General features: G+C 45.1%; 1 protein-coding gene across 1 annotated transcript; it reads left to right on the top strand.

The window, feature by feature from the left end:
- Positions 1–9,874: 9,874 nt before the first annotated feature.
- LOC121573751 (neurofilament heavy polypeptide) lies at positions 9,875–17,117 on the top strand. Its single transcript, XM_041885969.2, has 4 exons — positions 9,875–10,975; positions 14,527–14,726; positions 14,817–14,941; positions 15,135–17,117. The coding sequence occupies exons 1-4, from the start codon at positions 10,108–10,110 to the stop codon at positions 16,453–16,455; spliced, it is 2,514 nt and encodes an 837-aa protein (XP_041741903.2). The 5' UTR covers positions 9,875–10,107; the 3' UTR covers positions 16,456–17,117.
- Positions 17,118–20,288: the final 3,171 nt, after the last annotated feature.

The following is a 20,288-nucleotide window of genomic DNA, read 5'->3' as shown; positions in this document are numbered from 1 at the left end:
TTTACTTGAAAAAATGAAAATAAATCAACAAATACCCTACCATCTAGCCCTACACTCATTAAAAACCCACCACCCTACTCCACTATTTAAACCTATCTAGTACTACCTCAGGCCAACAGCCTGAAAGGATGGGACACCACCAGTCAACACACCCTGTAACTCTTCTGACGTCAAATCTCGTACACCCAAATACTTCTCTGCAGCTGCAACCATAACCTCTATTTTCTGCGACTTACGTTCCATTCCTGTAGTACAGTTGATAACCATTACTATGAACGCTAAAAGGCCAATCTTACTGAAACATATATCACTTGTTGGTTTATCCCTCTGTACTGGTACAGATCTACTACTCACACGAATCCTCTCAGGATCCCTCCCCCTTGACCCATCTTCCTCAACTTTCTTCACTGCCTCAGCATACGACACCCTCTGCTTTACTCTAACCCTGGTAACCTCAACCTGCCTCTCTCGCACCGCATTCAAGGCCTCCCTATTCATGTATTCCTCTTATCTAGCTCTGTGTGCGAGTTCATTACACATCGTAGAAAATTTGCCCTACCAACTAAATCTACACCCATTAAAAAACCTCACCACTATTCCACTACTTGGCCCTATCTGATCCTACACCAGGCCGGCAGCCTGGGAGGACAGGACACTATCGCTCAACACAGCTTGTAACTCTTCTGCAGTAAAATCTCGTACAAGTACTTCTCTGCAGCTGCCACCACCACAGCTATTTTCTTCAAATCAAATCAAATCAAATTGTATTGGTCACATACACGTGTTTAGCAGATGTTATTGCGGGTGTAGCGAAATGCTTGTGTTTCTAGCTCTGACAGTGCAGTAATATCTAACAATTTCACAACATATACCAAATACACACAACTCTAAGTAAAGCAATGGAATTAAGAATATATCAATAAATATATGGACGAGCAATGTCAGAGAGGCATAGACTACAGTAGAATAGAATAGAATACAGTATATACATATGAGATGAGTAACCCAAGATATGTAAACATTATTAAAGTGGCTAGTGTTCCATTTATTAAAGTGGCCATTGATTTCTAATCTATATATAGGCAGCAGCCTCTAATGTGCTAGTGAAGGCTATTTAACAGTCTGATGGCCTTAAGATAGAAGCTGTTTTTCAGTCTCTCTGTCCCAGCTTTGATGTACCTGTATTGACCTCACCTTCTGGATGATAGTGGGGTGAACAGGCAGTGGCCAGGGTGGTTGTTGTCCTTGATGATCTTTTTGGCCTTCCTGTGACATCGGGTGCTGTAGGTGTCCTGGAAGGCTGGTAGTTTGCCCCCGGTTACCAACAATGACGAGACAACCTACAGGGAGGAGGTGAGGGCTCTGGGAGTGTGGTGCCAGGCAAATAACCTCTCACTCAACGTCAACAAAACAAAGGAGATGATCGTGGACTTCAGGAAACAGCAGAGGGAGCACCTCCCTATCCACATCGACAGGACTTTCTGTGATTTACGTTCAGTTTCTGCAGTACAGTTGATAACCATGGCTATGAACGCTAAGAATTCAACCTTACTGAAGTACATGTTATTCCTATCACTCTCTATTGGCCTGGACATACTCACAGGGATCCTCTTAGGCTCCCCCGCCCTGGATCCATCTGCCTCTACTACTCTCTTCACTGCCTCAGCGTATGACACCTTATGTACTACTCTGATCTTGGCAACCTCAACCTGCCTTTCTCTGTACCCATACAGTTAACACACACAAACTCTTCCACTGGTACTACACAATCCTTTGTCTCATGCCGTCCTGCACACTTCTCACATCTAGGAATCTCCCTCCTACACACTGCTGTAAGGGTTAACCTCTCTACCCTGGACAGGTTAAACTAACCAGCATGAGGAGCTCTAAATGGTTCAGACCTTGAGCGATGACAGTGCCGATGTGAAGGAGGCCCTTCAGCTCCCTGGGATGCACTACCATCGCTGGCCTGACTGCACTCATCTCCACATCCCACTCTTCTGCCCCCAGTCCCTCAGAGAGAGAAAGTAGCTCTTCCTGCAGACAGAAGGAACCAGAAAAACAACATGAACATTTGTGATGTGATTTCATTGTGTAACTGTCAAAGAGCTATTGCTTCATGACCTCATTTCTGATTACTTTACCATGACCTAATACTCTAATCCTGTCCAGTTACATGCAAGGTTGGTCACACACACTCACACTCACAGAAATTTAGGAGAATACCCACAGAATTCCTCAAGTTAGAGGGACCCACTGATGAGTTTAGAATTCCAGTTAATGTCAATGTGTGTTTTATGTGTCCAGTTATGGCCCTCTCTCTCACTCTCTCTCTCACACTCTCTCTCTCTCTCTCTCTCTCTCACACACACACACACACACACACACACACACACACACACACACACACACACACACACACTTGGATTAAACACTCACACTCCAGTATGTGCCCCAGTCTGCAGGTAGGCAGCCAGAGAGTCTAGTGCAGACAGAGCAGCAGGGAAGACGTGAAGCCCATGGACTTTAGAACCGTACCCCAGAACACTGGGGGGTCGGGACAAGGATGATCACAACCTACAGCCCCTAGAGCTGCACAAAGGGTTGGGGGTGAGGTGAGAGAGTTGTGGGAGAGGTCAAAGATAGATGGGGGAAGGAGAGAGACTAGTGAAGAGACAGTGTTTTCCTTTCTTCCTCTCATATTATTCGCATTACATCACTACTAGAGCATCAAACCTAGTCATATCACAGCTAAGGTGTCTGGGGTTTCCTACCTCTCCCCAGGCTAGTGTTTCCCAGACTAGGTCCTTGGGACCTCAAGGGGTACACGTTTTGGTTTTTGCCCTAAAACTACACAGCTGATTCAAATTATCAAAGCTTGATGATTAGTTGATTAGCTTCCAAAATATTTTTAACAACGGTGAGGGAGTGCCAAGATGGAGGCACAGTGGCTTCAACACAGCACACCCTGTCAGTCATCTAATGTATATATAAATCATTGTGTAGGCCTGGGTACCAAGATGGTGTAATTTCAGATCGCAATTCGGGCGTCCCTGGCGCGAATGAAACGGCCACGGACCAATGGCGAGAATCAGAAAAAGTCCCTAATTGCGGTCTGCAATTACACCCTTCTCCTTTGTACAGAAGTACAGAGTTTGGAAACGGTCCTGACTGAGTGTCCATGAGATGGCGCCAGATGAACACAGTGAAGAGAAATTTAGAAGAATACCCACAGAATTCCTCAAGTTACAGAGGGACCCACTGATGAGTTTAGAATTCCAGTTTATGTCAATGTGTGTGTTATGTGTCCAGTTATGGCCCTCTCTCTCACTCTCTCTTTCTCTCTCACACTCTCTCTCTCTGTCTCTCTCACACACACACACACACACACACACACACACACACACACACACACACACACACACACACACACCCACACCCCCACCCACACTTGGATTAAACACCTCCCTCTGCAACTGGATCCTGGACTTCCTGACGGGACACCCCCAGGTGGTGAGGGTAGGCAACAACACATCCACCACGCTGACCCTCAACACTGGGGCCCCTCAGGAGGGCCGAGCACGCCCCCATCCACATCTACAGGGCTGTTGTGGAACAGGTTGAGAGCGTCAAGTTCCTCTGTGTCCACATCACTAAGGAACTATCCTGGTCCACACACATTAACACAGTCGTGAATAGGGTACGACAATGCCTCTTCCCCCTCAGGAGGCTTAAAAGATTTGGCATGGGCCCTCAGATCCTCAAGAAATTCTACAGCTGCACCATTGAGAGCATCTTGCCTGGCTGCATCAAATCAAATCAAATGTTATTTGCCACATGCGCCGAATTCAACAGTACAGTGAAATGCTTACTTACAGCCCTTAACCAACAATGCATTTATTTCTTAATAAAAAAGTAAAATAAAACAACAACAACAAAAAAAGTGTTGAGAAAAAAGAGCAGAAGTAAAATAAAATAACAGTAGGGAGGCTATATACAGGGGGGTACCGGTGTAGAGTCAATGTGCGGGGGCACCGGCTAGTTGATGTAGTTGAGGTAATATGTACATGTGGGTAGAGTTAAAGTGACTATGCATAAATCATTAACAGAGTAGCAGCAGCATAAAAAGATGGGGTGGGGGTGCAAATAGTCCGGGTAGCCATGATTAGCTGTTCAGGAATCTTATGGCTTGGGGGTAGAAGCTGTTGAGAAGCCTTTTGGACCTAGACTTGGCGCTCCGGTACCACTTGACGTGCGGTAGCAGAGAGAACAGTCTATGACTAGAGTGGCTGGAGTCTTTGACAATTTTGAGGGCCTTCCTCCTTTCTCACCACTTGGCATTCGACTGCAAGGTGCTACAGAGGGTAGTGCGTATGGCCCAGTACATCACTGTGGTCCTCTGTAGCTCAATTGGTAGAGCATGGCGCTTGTAACGCCAGGGTAGTGGGTTCGATCCCCGGGACTACCCATACGTAAAAATGTATGCGCACATGACTGTAAGTCACTTTGGATAAAAGTGTCTGCTAAATGGCATATTATTATTTATTATTATTATATTTATCACTATCCAGGACCTCTATACCAGGTGGTGTCAGAGGAAGGCCCTAAAAATGGTCAAAGACTCCAGCCACCCAAGTCATAGACTATTCTCTCTACTACAGGCACGGCAAGAAATAGTCTGGAACCAACAGGTCCCTGAACAGCTTCTACCCCCAAGCTATAAGACTGCTAAATAGTTTGTTAAATAGTTTGTTAAATAGTTAACCTATAGCTACCCGGAATATCTGTATTGAACCTTTTTGCACTAATCTCTTTTGACTCATCACATACGCTGCTGTTACTGTTTCTTATCTATCCCGTTGCCTAGTCACTTTATCCTTACCTCAGTTACCTTGTACCCCTGCAATTACCTTGTACCCCTGCACATCGACTCGGTACTGGTACCCCATGTATCTAGCCAAGTTATCAATGCTCATTGTGTATTTATTCCTCGTGTAATTATTTTTCTATTTATTCCTTGTGTTATTTTTTAAATTTTATTTTGCATTGTTGGGTAAGTAAGCCTTTCACGGTTAGTCTACACCTGTTGTTTACGAAGCATGTGACGAATAACATTTGATTTGACACACACAGACAGACAGACACACACACATTGGTACAATGTAATACAATCCAAAAGCTTAATTGTACAGAAGCTGACTCATCTACAGTGGCTTGCGAAAGTATTCACCCCCCTTGGCATTTTTCCTATTTTATTGTCTTACAACCTGGAATTAAAATTGATTTTTTGGGGGTTTGTATCATTTGATTTACACAACATGCCTACCACTTTGAAGATGCAAAATATTTGTTATTGTGAAACAAACAAGAAATATGACAAAAAAAAGAAAACTTGAGCGTGCATAACTATTCACCACCCCCAAAGTCAATACTTTGTAGAGCCACCTTTTGCAGCAATTACAGCTGCAAGTCTCTTGGGGTATGTCTCTATAAGCTTGGCACATCTAGCCACTGGGATTTATGCCCATTCTTCAAGGCAAAACTGCTCCAGCTCCTTCAAGTTGGATGGGTTCCGCTGGTGTACAGCAATCTTTAAGTCATACCACAGATTATCAATTGGATTGAGGTCTGGGCTTTGACTAGTCCATTCCAAGACATTTAAATGTTTCCCCTTGAACCACTCGATTGTTGCTTTAGCAGTATGCTTAGGGTCATTGTCCTGCTGGAAGGTGAACCTCCGTCCCAGTCTCAAATCTCTGGAAGACTGAAACAGGTTCCCCTCAAGAATTTCCCTGTATTTAGCGCCATCCATCATTCCTTCAATTCTGACCAGTTTTCCAGTCCCTGCCGATGAAAAACATCCCCACAGCATGATGCTGCCACCACCATGCTTCACTATGGGGATGGTGTTCTCGGAGTGATGAGAGGTGTTGGGTTTGCGCCAGACATAGCATTTTCCTTGATTGCCAAAAAGCTACATTTTAGTCTCATCTGACCAGAGTACCTTCTTCCATATGTTTGGGGAGTCTCCCACATGGCTTTTGGCGAACAAAAGCCATGTGTTTTCTTATTTTTTCTTTAAGCAATGGCTTTTTTTTGGCCACTCTTCTGTAAAGCCCAGCTCTGTGGAGTGTACGGCTTAAAGTGGTCCTATGGACAGATCCTCCAATCTCCGCTGTGGAGCTTTGCAGCTCCTTCAGGGTTATCTTTGGTCTCTTTGTTGCCTCTCTGATTAATGCCCTCCTTGCCTGGTCTGTGAGTTTTGGTGGGCGGCCCTCTCTTGGCAGGTTTGTTGTGGTGCCATATTCTTTCCATTTTTTAACAATGGATTTAATGGTGCTCCGTGGGATGGCAGGTAGCTTAGTGGGTAAGAGCGTTGTGCCAGTAACCGAAAGGTCGCTGGTTCTAATCCCTGGGCCGACTAGGTGAAAAATCTGTCGATGTGCCCTTAAGCAAGGCACTTAACCCTAAATGCTCATGTAAGTCGCTCTGGATAAGAGCGTCTGCTAAATGACGTAAATGTAATAAATGTAATGTTCAAAGTTTCTGATATTTTTTTATAACCCAACCCTGATCTGTACTTCTCCACAACTTTGTCCCTGACCTATTTGGAGAGCTCCTTGGTCTTCATGGTGCCGCTTGCTTGGTGGTGCCCCTTGCTTAATGGTGTTGCAGACTCTGGGGCCTTTCAGAACAGGTGTATATATACTGAGATCATGTGACAGATCATGTGACACTTAGATTGCACACAGGTGGACTTTATTTAACTAATTATGTGACTTCTGAAGCTAATTGGTTGGACCAGATCTTATTTAGGGGCTTCATAGCAAAGGGGGTGAATACATATGCACGCACCACTTTTCCATTATTTATTTTTTAGAATTTTGAAACAAGTTATTCTTTTCATTTCACTTCACCAATTTGGACTATATTGTGTATGTCCATTACATGAAATCCAAATAAAAACCATTTAAATGACAGGTTGTAATGCAACAAAATAGGAAAAAACGCCAAGGGGGATGAATACATTTGCAAGGCACTGTATATGAGGCCTGCCAGTAGAGCTCTGTCTTCCCAAGGTCACTCTCACCTCTTTTTCTCCCTCTCCTTTTCTCTCTCCATCATCTCTCTCCTCCCTCCATGTCCATTATGTCTCTCTCTTTCTTCCTCTCCCTCTCTCCCCTTATCCTTCCCTTCCTCTCTTTTCATCTCCCTCCTCCTCCCCTCTTCTCTTTCTCTCCCTCTTACATCATCACCTTCCCCTCCCTTCCTCAAACATCAAACTGAGTGACATTCCAAGGACTGAGAATGCAGGACTGGCTCCACCACTCCATTCTGGCTCAGTGATCTCCACTCACAGTGGCCTCATATATAATGGATGTAGTGAGTAACTGGGACTCGGAGCGTGTTTAGTGTTTATTTCTGGTCTGAATGTGATGCTCTGTCTGTCTGACTGATATGTGATGTGAGAGGTTATGTCTCTGAGGAGGAGAAGGTCATGACAACGTGTGTGTGTGTGTGTGTGTGTGTGTGGCGTGCGTATGTGCATGCGTGTGTTTATGCGGAAACATTTGAGTGTTTGTATTCCAGATGCTGATGGTATAAAGTTCTGTGGAGAACGGGTCTGCAGAACTACACAGCGAAAGAGAGATAGCTGAGCTGTTCCTTAAAGATTTACAGCCATTGAACTCGTATGCCCTCCATCGACTGCTGTGAATCTGAGACCAATCACTATCTCAGAGAGGAAGCCAGATGTGTGTGTGTGTGTGTATTGTCATGTATTCGCAGCACTGACAGACAGAGAGAATGAAGAGCTGCACATGAAACATTCAAACTAGTCCAAACAAAATAATATAATTGAAACCATGCACCTTCTGAAGTCTTCAAGGGCAGATATGTCAACAAATGTCTATAAAAGATTGTGACAGATGAATATATTGTACTGTATATGTATATTTATAAAGATATAAATGCGTATATTATATTAACGAATATAAAAAGCAGAGAAAGACTACGAACCTGCATCTTAAACAGCTCCCTGTCCAATGGATGTGCTGACTCACTGTGCTGTGGTCAGTAATTATGCTAGGCCAGTGATGAGAACTCTGAAGTCAGGGATGGCTGTGCTATGTATAAACTGCTAAGAGTATGCAATACAAACTGATGAACTAATAAAGGTTAAAACCGAAAGATTTCTGTGTTTTGTCATTATTATATTACTCTAATACAAATGCAAAGAGATACTGTATTACTCTGGTGTGAATGATAATGATGGCTGCTGTGATGGTCTTGATGTTACTTGATGTGCTCACTTCGAGAGAGAAAAACTAGGTAGCTAAAATAGATAATTGATTGGTATAGTACTAAGGTACTAAACTAAACTATATAAATGCTACAGCTTCTGTCTAGTTCTTGCATGTGTGTGTGTGTGTGTGTGTGTAGAGCCTGAAGGAGTTTGATCAATAGGCGCTGGAGGGACAGAATCATCCTCCTCAGATGCATCCCTCCAAATCAGCTGACACACACTTACAAGGACTGCACTAAAATAGCAAGTGTGTGCGTGCGTACTTAATGCTCAGTCATCTCTACTGTGTGATTTTTTTTAAAACAGGGCTATTGACAGAGGTATTTCTGGTCCCAACTATTGCACTAGAGCTGGTCCATTCACTTTCATCAATTTCTTAGGATCATGATGAAGACAGATTATGACATCAAACCTCAAACACTCTTACGATGTGTAAAGCTGTCAGTGGGCCAGGTGTGTGTTTGAGAGAGGGAGAGAGAGACCCCCTTCCAGCATTGGGGAACATCTCGTGCCCCCCCTATTGGCACAAGCACTGTTCATGACATAAACTGTTAACACCCCTCTTGTTGGCGGAGAGAACATTTTGCAGGTTTAAAGCTTATTTCCTGCAATTCTACACCTTTTATCATAGGGTGCAGAGAAAATGTTGCAGTTTTAAAGCTAATTTTCTTGCAATTCTATACATTTTGCCATGTCTAATGTGTATTTATGTGATATTTAAGTGACTCAAACATTACAACAAAATCTATGGGCTAAAAAACCTAGCAAAAAAACGTTAGCTGACATGGGCTAGTTTATCTGGACATTTCTGAGAAGTTATGAATAGCTTTCTAAGGTATGCAATGACTGACATGGTAAAATGACTAAAATGTAAAATGTTCTGCTGATGTGGTTACCGCTGCAGTGTGAGTCTGCAGATCCACTTCAACCCACCTGGGACACACACCTGGCCGACTGACAGAACCACACACATTTACACACACACACACACTGTAATGTATTCACAGAGCACTGACAGACAGAATGAAGAGCTGCACATTAAACTTTCAACCTAGTCCAAACACAATAAAATAATTGAAACCCCAAATCTAAATGTTACATCAGCTATATTTCTTCTGGTGAACATGGTATTGTGGATATAATTCTGTTGGCCTACTGTAATGAAGATCGCACAATCCTATTGATGCATTATGCACACTCAGACACCTCTAGCTTCCTATTGATGCATTGTGCACACTCAGACACCTTTAGCTTCCTATTGATGCATTGTGCACACTCAGACACCTTTAGCTTCCTATTGATGCATTGTGCACACTCAGACACCTTTAGCTTCCTATTGATGCATTGTGCACACTCAGACACCTTTAGCTTCCTATTGATGCATTATGCACACTCAGACACCTTTAGCTTCCTATTGATGCATTATGCACACTCAGACACCTTTAGCTTCCTATTGATGCATTACGCACACTCAGACACCTCTAGCTTGAGACGACAACTAGGATCTTGTCGGGACATTGGACTTACACAGATGGGTCCTTACACGGATGGATCATTATACTAGATATGTAGTAGGATCCATCTGTATAAGCCCAATGTCCCGACAAGATCCTTGCGGTCCGAAGCTATTAGACACCATGTGTAAATCATGCAAGTGACTGACTAATGTCAATTGGACATTTGGTTCAAAATTCAAGTTTCATGCGCTGTGTCATGTTGTTTTTCTGTTGTTAGTCTGAGTGAGGAAGGAGTGGTGCATGACGATAGCGAAGATGATGTATCCTTAAAGAGAGAGAGTGTCCATGCTGAGTTGTGAGTTTCTCCTCCCGCGGTATAAAAGCTCTTCTCTCTCCATCCTGCCGCAGTCTGCATCCGGTTTAGAGATGAGCTACCCACTGGACCACCTCTACGGCCACGGCTCCTACCGCAGGGCACCACAGGGCCACTCTGCCCGGCCCGCGGCTTCCCTCTCCTCCTCTGGCTTCCACTCCCAGCCCTGGACGACCCCCCAGCTCCGCCGCCAGGCCTACAGCCAGACACCCTCCGCCGACAGCTTGGAGATCTTTAACAGCGACATGACTCGAAGGAACGAGAAGGAGATTCTGCAGACACTCAATGACCGGTTCGCCAGCTACATCGACAAGGTACGGAACCTCGAGCTGATGAACTCGAATCTGGAGCAGGAAGCGGCTGCGCTGCGACAGAGCCAGACCGGGCGCGCTACTGTGGGAGAGCACTATGAGCACGAGCTGGGGAACCTAAGGGGTCTGGTCCAGCAGCTGACCGGAGAGAAGGCACGCGCACTCTTGGAGCAAGACCACCTGGAAGAGGATATCCAGCATGTGCGGACCAGGCTCGAGGACGAGGCACGCAGCAGGGAGGAGCTGGAGGCCAAGGCACGCGTCATGAACAAGTATGTGGATGAGTCTGGGCTCGCGCGGCTGGAGCTGGACAAGAAGCTGTGCGTGCTGCAGGAAGAAGCCGCGTTCCTGAAGAAGAACCACGAGGAGGAGGTGGCCGAGCTGCTAGCACAGATCCAGGGTGCACAGGTGAGCTTCGAGGCTCGAGACACAATCAAGGCGGACGTCACGAGCGCCCTGCGGGAGATCCGCGCTCAGCTGGATGGCCACGCGACCAAGAGCGCAACGCATGCGGAGGAATGGTTCAAAGGTGAGAGGCGCAACTTTATATCAACTTACCTTTACCTGGTTTTCCCAGAGATGGGTCAGTGTGAGAAAGCCAGGTTTATATAGTTTTAGGGCTATGATGTGACCGTGCTGTTCGCTGTCCATGGTGCTGAACTTTGGATGACTTGGCTATGGAGTTCGTTTGTTTTACAATCAAATAGGCTCTTGGTACATAGTGGTACATAGTGGTGCATAGCCTATAAGCTATTATCATTCCTATTTGGGACATTGATTCGTTGTAAGGTCACCATTGGAAGCAAACTGCATTAGACTCTAGGCTATATATTCAGTTAAACCACTGAATAAACATCATCCAGTGAGCACCAATGACTGCAATGACAGCTTGTGTTACCCAAGGATAGTATTGAATTAAACCATTATAGGCTGATTGCATTTGGAAAAAGAACAGATGTGAATAATGTGGTGAAATAGCCTACTGGTTTATTTTATGGAGAGGAGAAAGTGTTCTGTTTGGTGTAAACTCGTGTCCTTTATCTGTCAGCTAAAACTGTCCTCTGCAGTCCTGTTTTGAACGCCTTATTGCTGCTCTGAGTCTGATCATGCATTCCTGCCGCAGGCAACTATGAGTCAGCAGTATTAGGTCCCTAGAAACACTGATGCCGCATGCTAGTGTCCTTGGAAATGTATCTTGCCAAGAAAGCATCGACCCCCCCCCAAATCCCTTACCTCATAAGATATTGAATATGTCTCTCAATCATTCCCGGCGTGGCCCTTGTGAATGTACGTATTAAGTCCGTAATTAGATGTATTTTGCCCATCGAAGTTACCTATCTTATCTCACCGTCCGACCTTTTCTTATGACTTGCAGTCTCTTGAGTGTCATGCCCTGTTCCTACCACAAGGAGAGCGCTCCTCTGCAGAGTCAGACGTTCGCAGGGTGAGATGACACGGTATATGGGGCGTCTGAGTACAGTGTGTATATAGCATGTTGATGTGACCATAGAAATATAATCAATGGATTATATTCCTATTGATGTGACTGCAGGGGTTTGCCTGTGTTTGGTTATTATGTGTTTGAGTATGTTGTGGCCCTGTGTGTGTTGTTGCCAGTGAGTGTTGTGTATGTTTTCTAACCTTCATAACATTATATAATTTCCTGATGGCTACTGCCTCTAGCTGAGAGAAGAGACCAGAGGGGTCTGCTTCAAGGTCACTAAAACATGTTGACAATAGTAGATGAGTTAAGATCAGGGCTAATGCAGGCCTCCACCTCTAACTCAGCCATCATGGTCATGCCCTGTCCACATAGATCTACATGCAGACTGAAAAGCAATGCATTGTGTCCTGACTTTGGTATGTACCAGTGTTAGTGTTAGAATTAGGATTAGAGACCTTAGTTAAACTCTCTGAATGGATGGGTAAATGTTGTGCATGGCTTGATTTGTACTGGTCCACCACCTCACTGAGTTAAGACTCCGCCAAGACTCCAACATCCAAAAGTGGATAATGAAACAATATTCCTACTTAAAAGAATGTGGGAAATGGTCAGTGGGGATCTAAAGAATAATCATGTCATATTGTTTATTATTTTGTGATGTCATTAAGGATGGTATCAAGTAATAACTGTAACTCGGAAAGTGTACATATTCTATCTATCAAGTTTACATCTAAATGTTGTATACAATATATGATTAAGTATGAGAGTATTTTGGTGAAGATAGGAATGTGATTTTAGTCTTCTAATGAGATAATAGTTTTTCATATAAACTATGCACAGTGACTAGCCACGCCCAGAGTGACATCAGAGATCGTGTAAACATGATGGAACGCCCCTTTTACTCCGAGTGCATAAAAAGCCTTGAAAAACAAATCAACCTTAAGACCAGCAGACGTGAAGCGTGAGCTAAACGTTGCAAATGGTTGAAACTCTACAGACCAGCAGACGTGAAGCGTGAGCCAAACGTTGCAAATGGTTGAACTTCTACAAGACCAGAAAGACCAGAAAACGTGAGACATTAGTCCACACGTTTGAAATGGAGAAACTCTGAAACTCTCAACCTCTACACGAGGTGAAGAAGAAGACAATGCACTAGACCTTCTCATTTCAGTCTGCAGCTGGCATGTATAGTCGTCTAGAGAACTTTCACTAAAGACACGAAGTGGGAAGGACAATCCCTCTCAGACAACCGCTGGTACATCTGAAGTATCCATTTGTGTGTAACCTGTACAAGTGTGTGGTTTGAAATGTAAATGTTTTTATTTTTTTGCATATCCCACCCTCGGAGAGTGGGGTCACGCCCAGGGATCAGCCATTATTGACGGCGACCCTGGAGCAATCAGGATTAACATTTACATTTTACATTTACGTCATTTAGCAGACGCTCTTATCCAGAGCGACTTACATGAGCAATTAGGGTTAAGTGCCTTGCTCAAGGGCACATCGGCAGATTTTTCACCTAGTCGGCTCGGGGATTAGAACCAGCGACCTTTCGATTACTGGCACAACGCTCTTAGCCACTAAGCTACCTGCCGCCCCATTCTAACCAGCACTACGACCAGAAACTCTACCAAGGACATTGGGATCTCTGGTGGGCAAACCAGAGTCCTACATCATCAACTCAACTATCGAGGACAGCTACATGTAAATACATGTTGCATTTCTAATCCGAATGAGCGTTATTAGGGTGCATAAGTATTATGATTACTGTGAGCATAGTCTCCAAAGGAACCACAATAGTTTGAATCTCTGTCTCTCCCTTCCACTCTGACCCTCCTACCCAAGCAGTCATGCGATTGTTAGTCCAGTCCACTAGGGACCTGTCTTCATTGTATTACGTTAGTAATCAATAACCTATGTGTGTGTTTGTATTGTGTTATTATTTAGTTAGTTAGTAAATAAATAATTAAGCCAATTTGTGTATTGCTGATTCATCAATAAGGTTAGGGTTCTTGCAGGTTCAAGGATTATGCGACGTTCAGAATGACTGAAAAGAGGTAATCATTTGATAAGTAGCCCCCTGTAGCTCAGTTGGTAGAGCATGGCGCTTGCAACGCCAGGGTTGTGGGTTCGTTTCCCACAGGGGGGCCAGTATGAAAATGTATGCACTCACTAACTGTAAGTCGCTCTGAATAAGAGCGTCTGCTAAAATGTAAATGTGAATAAGTGACTGTTATCGATATATAACATATCTTCTAAGAGTTTAGTTCGGGAGATGGTAACTCGTTAAACAACTTATTCCGTGGTGCCCCAAATTCCTAATGAGTTAATTGTTACATGATTAATTTAATCGAGTGACAATTAAACATAGTTAGGTGATTTGATAAATAACAGTCATACATTAAAGTAAGTCACGTCACGACACTGGCACTGTCAAGGTTACTCCTGGAGGAGAGGATTTGTGTTCTCAATGACCGACCTCTGTGGTGGTCACGGAGGAAAAGAGACAATGAGAGTATACAAGGAAAGGACACTATTTGAGAGTATTGGGTTGTTATAGTCCCTGTCTCTATGACCTCTAAAACCCTGTCTCTGACCCTGTTCCCCAACCTCCCACCTCTCCCAAACCCCTGTAGTGCGTATGGAGCGGTTGGCAGATGCAGCTCACTCTAACACAGATGCGATCCGCGGTGCCCAGGATGAGATAGCAGAATACAGACGGCAGCTGCAGAGCCGCACCATCGAACTGGAGACCCTCAGAGGTACCAAGGACTCTCTGGAGAGACAATGCATGGAGACTGAGGACAGACACCATGGAGATAACAAGTCACTACAGGTACACTCCTCTGCCTGTCTGGCTCTTCTATTTCCCTTCATTTTGGCACGCATTTCTCACCAACGTGTGTGTGTGTGTGTGTGTGTGTAGGAGACCATTCGTCAGCTGGACGGTGAACTGAAGAGTACTAAGTGGGAGATGGCCAGTCAGCTGAGAGAATACCAGGAGCTGCTGAACGTCAAGATGGCTCTGGACATAGAGATAGCAGCCTACAGGTGGGTCAGAGGTTAAGGGTGGGGTATATTTTTTGTCAATGCACTTATGCAGACTCAGATTGTCTCTGAATAAGCCCTGCTCTTGTGAAAAAAACATGATTATCACAGAATAACTACTGATATGTTTTTGAACAGGAGACTGTATTGGCACACCCAATTCAGACTGTACTTCTTGTGTTCTTCCCATAAACAGGAAGTTGCTGGAAGGGGAGGAGACTCGGTTCATATCTGGGCCAAGCCTGTACTCCTACTCCTCCGCCCACCTGAAGCTGAAGGGGGAGGAGCTCTCAGACACAGTCATACTGGAGGAACAGACGGATGAGACACAGGTCACTGAGGTGACAGAGGAAGCAGAGGAAGAGGAAGATGAAAAGGGAGAGGGAGAAGAGACAGAAAAGGAAGAAGAGAAGGAGGAAGAGGAAGAAGAGAAGGAGGAAGAGGATGAGACCAAAGCTGAGGCAGAAGAGGGAGAAGGGGAAGGAGCTGAGGATAAGGGGGGAGAGGAAGAGGAGGCAGGTGAGGAGAAAAAGGAAGATAAGTCTAAGTCACCTGAGAAGGCTGCTTCCTCTCCATCCAAATCTCCCCAATCTAAGTCTCCCCCCAAAACCCCCCAAGCCAAATCTCCCCTCCCCAAATCACCTGCCAAATCTCCCGCCCCCAAATCACCTGAATCCAAATCACCCCAAGCCAAATCTCCCCTCCCCAAATCACCTGCCAAATCTCCTGCCCCCAAATCACCTGAATCCAAATCACCCCAAGCCAAATCTCCCCTCCCCAAATCACCTGCCAAATCTCCTGCCCCCAAATCTCCCCCTGCCGTGAAATCACCAACATCTACATCTCCCCCCAGCAAATCCCCAGAGTCTAAGTCTCCCCCTCCCAAGTCCCCCCTCCCAAAGTCTCCTGAACCCAAGTCCACCATCCAGGAGAAGGCCATGACCCCTGCAGAAGACAAACTGGCCAAGGAGAAGAAAGAGAAGGAACAACCCCAGTCTGTAAAGGAGGAGAAGAAACAGGAGCCAGAACCAAAGGAGAAGGAGAAGAGTGAGAGCCAGCCTAAAGAGGAGAAGGTTGAGGAGACGACAGACAAACCAGATCCCAAGGAGAGCAAGCCAGAGGAGAACCCCAAGAAGACTGAGACCTCAACACCTTCCCCTCCTGCTGCCACCCCGGCCAAGCCTGCAGAGGAAAAGCCCGCCCCCGTCAAGGAGAGCCACGGCCCTGCTAAGAAAGAAGAGGAGAAACAGGCCAAAACAGATGATAAACCCCAGGCAGAGGTGAAGCCTGCCCCCAAAGAATCACCACAGAAAACAGAGAGCACAAAGGAGGAGAAGAAAGCAGAGCCCAAAGAGGAGGTGAAGAAGGAGCATAAGGAGGATAAGAAGGAGGACAAGAAGGAGGCCTCTAAAGCATCCGACAGTAAAGAGGCAAAGGATACGAAGGAGGGAGAAAAGGCAGAGACGGTCAAGAAGTCTTCTAGCACTGAGGTCAAAGATGAGAAAGCCAAGAAGTGAGTCACTAACACACTGCGTATGAGCCAGGAGAAGAGAGAGAGAGATGCCAAAGAACTATCGGGGAGGGAGGAAGGGATGCTACTGAAGACCTGAGCAGCCTTTGTAAAGGGAAGCCATACCATACCATAGCAGAGCAGAGGACAAACAGTAAACAAACAAAGCAATAGTGTTTCTCTAGTTACTAACCCCCGGGTACTCAACCCTGATATGATGCTTCTTCTAATGTATGACTGTAGTGAATGCAGAATGATCTAAAGTATCGAAATGTGTCTGATTGCCTGTCTATAATAACAAGTGCATTAAAACAGCAGTATCGCCTTGGCTGGGAGCACAGCACAGGGCCATGTACCTTCTGAAGCCTTCAAGGGTAGAGATGTCAACAAATGTCTACAAAAGATTGTGACAGATGAATATATTGTACTGTATATGTATAAAGATATAAATGCGTATATTATATTAACGAATATAAAAAGCAGAGAAAGACTACGAACCTGCATCTTAAACAGCTCCCTGTCCAATGGATGTGCTGACTCACTGTGCTGTGGTCAGTAATTATGCTAGGCCAGTGATGAGAACTCTGAAGTCAGGGATGGCTGTGCTATGTATAAACTGCTAAGAGTATGCAATACAAACTGATGAACTAATAAAGGTTAAAACCGAAAGATTTCTGTGTTTTGTCATTATTATATTACTCTAATACAAATGCAAAGAGATACTGTATTACTCTGGTGTGAATGATAATGATGGCTGCTGTGATGGTCTTGATGTTACTTGATGTGCTCACTTCGAGAGAGAAAAACTAGGTAGCTAAAATAGATAATTTACTGGTATAATACTAAGGCATTAAACTAAACTATATAAATGCTATAGCTCGTCTATTCCGCTCATGTCCATTTCAGTATACACACTGAAGAAAGGAACAGTTCTGAACAGTACACTGTCTGAGTGCTAAGGTGGGATGAAAAGAAGCACAGTGGAGGTGAGGAAGATGAGGTGTGAGAGGGAGGAAGTTGAGGTGTGTGGGAGGACGTTGAGGTGTGAGGGAGGAAGATGAGGTGTGACAGGGAGGAAGATGAGGTGTGACAGGGAGGAAGTTGAGAGGGAGGAAGTTGAGGTGTGAAAGGTAGGAAATTGAGATGTGAGAGAGAGGAAGTTGAGGTGTGAGTGGGGTGTGGATCTCCTAAAACACTATGTGTGTGTGTGTGCTGTGCTGCATTGCGGCTGAGGGGTGCAGGGAGCAGTGTTGCAGCACCCTCCCAACATCGCTCCATTCTCCCCTCCCCTCCCCTCACCTCCCTGCTCTGACGTCGCCTAACTTGGACTCATACATAAATCCGGAGGTGGTCTGGAGAATAGTGCTACCTGAACAGAACTGTTCCCCTCTTCCACACAGCACATCACCACACAACATCCTAGAGTTTGAGAATACATCTGCCCTTACACATCTCTCTCTTGTCCTTAGGTTAGGTCTCTCATTCTTATCTCACCTCTCCCTTCTTTTACCCCTCTCTCTCTCTCTCACACACACTGTATGTACCTGCTTCACAAAGCCAGCCTGCAAAACAGTAACCCTGAAGTAGAGATACTGCAGTAACCTGCCCAGCCAGTGGAGATAATCTACACACACTAATCTGAAGATCCATGCATGTGCTGCAAAAGATAGAGCGCAGTTTGAGAAGTGCTATAAACCAAAATTACACCCTTTATTTCAGAACAGAAAAAGGTCTCTTGTAGACTTTGATATAAGTTTCAGACTGTCTCTGTCTTTTCTTTGATGTAACACAGTGGTCCATAATCGTCATGGAAACAACACTACAGTCAGCTGCACTGGGGGACAGTGGTTGTGATATGCTGTGGAGTTATGGGCAATGGAAAACAATGTTTCCATAGGGGCTGGAGAGTATGTACGCTGTTGACATTGAGATGCTGAATCTTACATCTGATATCATGAAGTACACTACATGGCTTAAAGTATGTGGACACCCCTTCAAATTAGTGGATTTGGCTATTTCAGCCACAACGTTGCTGACAGGTGTATAAAATCGAGAACACAGCCATGCAATCTCCATAGACAAATATTGTCAGTAGAATGGCCCGTACTGAAGCGCTCAGTGACTTTCAACGTGGCACCGTCATAGGATGCCACCTTTCCAACAAGTCAGTTCGTCAAATTTCTGCCCTGCTAGAGCAGCCCCGGTCAACTGTAAGTGCTGTTATTATGAAGTGGAAACGTCTAGGTGCAACAACGGCTCAGCCGCAAAGTGGTAGGCCACACAAGCTCACAGAACGGGACCGCCCAGTGCTGAAACGCGTAGCGCATAAAAATCGTCTGTCCTCGGTTGCAACACTCATTACCAAGTTCCAAACTGCCTCTGGAAGCAACGTCAGCACAATAACTGTTTGTTGGGTTTCCATGGCCGAGCAGCCATACACAAGCCTAAGATCACAATGCGCAATGCCAAGCGTCGGCTGGAGTGGTGTAAGGAAAAAAAAGCGTTCTCTGGAGTGATGAATCATGCTTCACCATCTGGCAGTCCGACGGATGATTCTGGGTTTGGCGGATGCCAGGAGAACGCTACCTGCCCCAATGCATAGTACCAACTGTAAAGTTTGGTGGAGGAGGAATAATGGTCTGGGGCTGTTTTTCATGGTTCAGGCTAGGCCCCTTAGTTCCAGTGAAGGGACATCTTAACGCTACAGCATACAATGACATTCTAGACGATTCTGGGCTTCCAACTTTGTGGCAACAGTTTGGGGAAGGCCCTTTCCCTTTTCAGCATGACAATGCCCCCGTGCACAAAGCGAGGTCCATACAGAAATGGTTTGTCGAGATCAGTGTGGAAGAACTTGACTGGCCTTCACAGAGCCCTGACCTCAACTCCATCGAACGCCTTTGGGATGAATTGGAACGCAAACTGTGAGCCAGGCCTAATCCCCCAACATCAGTGCCCGACCTCACTAATGCTCGTGGCTGAATGGAAGCAAGTCCCCGCAGCAATGTTCCAACATCTAGTGGAAAGCTTTCCCAGAAGAGTGGAGGCTGTTATAGCAGCAAAGGGGGGACCAACTCCATATTAATGCCCATGACTTTGGAATGAGATGTTCGACGAGCAGATGACCACATACCTTTGGCCATGTAGTGAATCTCCCAAAATTCTGACAGTATATCATCATGTTCGTTAAGTTTCTCCTTGAATTATTTCCTGATGATTAGATTTCTCCTTGGGGTTGTAATGTAATCTCTGTGTCTGATGGATGACGGTGTATTAACAGCAGACACAACCGGCAGCAAAAACATCCTCAGAACACCACTTCCCCTAATGATCACCATGGCATGGAGCCCACAAAACACCTCGGCTACATCCTAACAGTGGCAAGCTTGTCCTGGAGGAGAGAGAGCTACTGGGGCTCTATGATGCTGCACTAATGTCAGTTTAAATCCAGAGCAGTGATCAAGTTGTCCTGTATTATTAATCAGCTCTTTCCATACTGTACGTACAGGATAGGGAACACATTTAAGCATCTCTTACTACACTGTAAAGACAGGATAGGAAACACATTTCTATGTGTGTGTGTGTGTGTATGATAGTGTATACCCTGTATTTCCAGAACCAATGGGCATGAGTCATCTTAGAGAAGTGCTGAGCCATGATAATAAAAGGCCATAATGCAGAGAGAGAGAGAGAGAGAGAAAGAAAAAGGGAAGGCAGGGAGAGATGAGGAAATACATATGTACTAGCTAAAAGAGGAGGAGATAATTCATAGTAGAATAAAGCTGAGCATAAATCAGTCAGCAGTGAAGAATAACATTTAAAAAAGACAGAACTTACTGA

Source organism: Coregonus clupeaformis, chromosome 18 (genome assembly GCF_020615455.1).
Source record: "Coregonus clupeaformis isolate EN_2021a chromosome 18, ASM2061545v1, whole genome shotgun sequence".
Lineage (NCBI taxonomy): Eukaryota > Metazoa > Chordata > Actinopteri > Salmoniformes > Salmonidae > Coregonus > Coregonus clupeaformis.
Note: the sequence above shows the minus strand (reverse complement) of the source record. Positions and strands in the feature narration are given on the sequence as shown.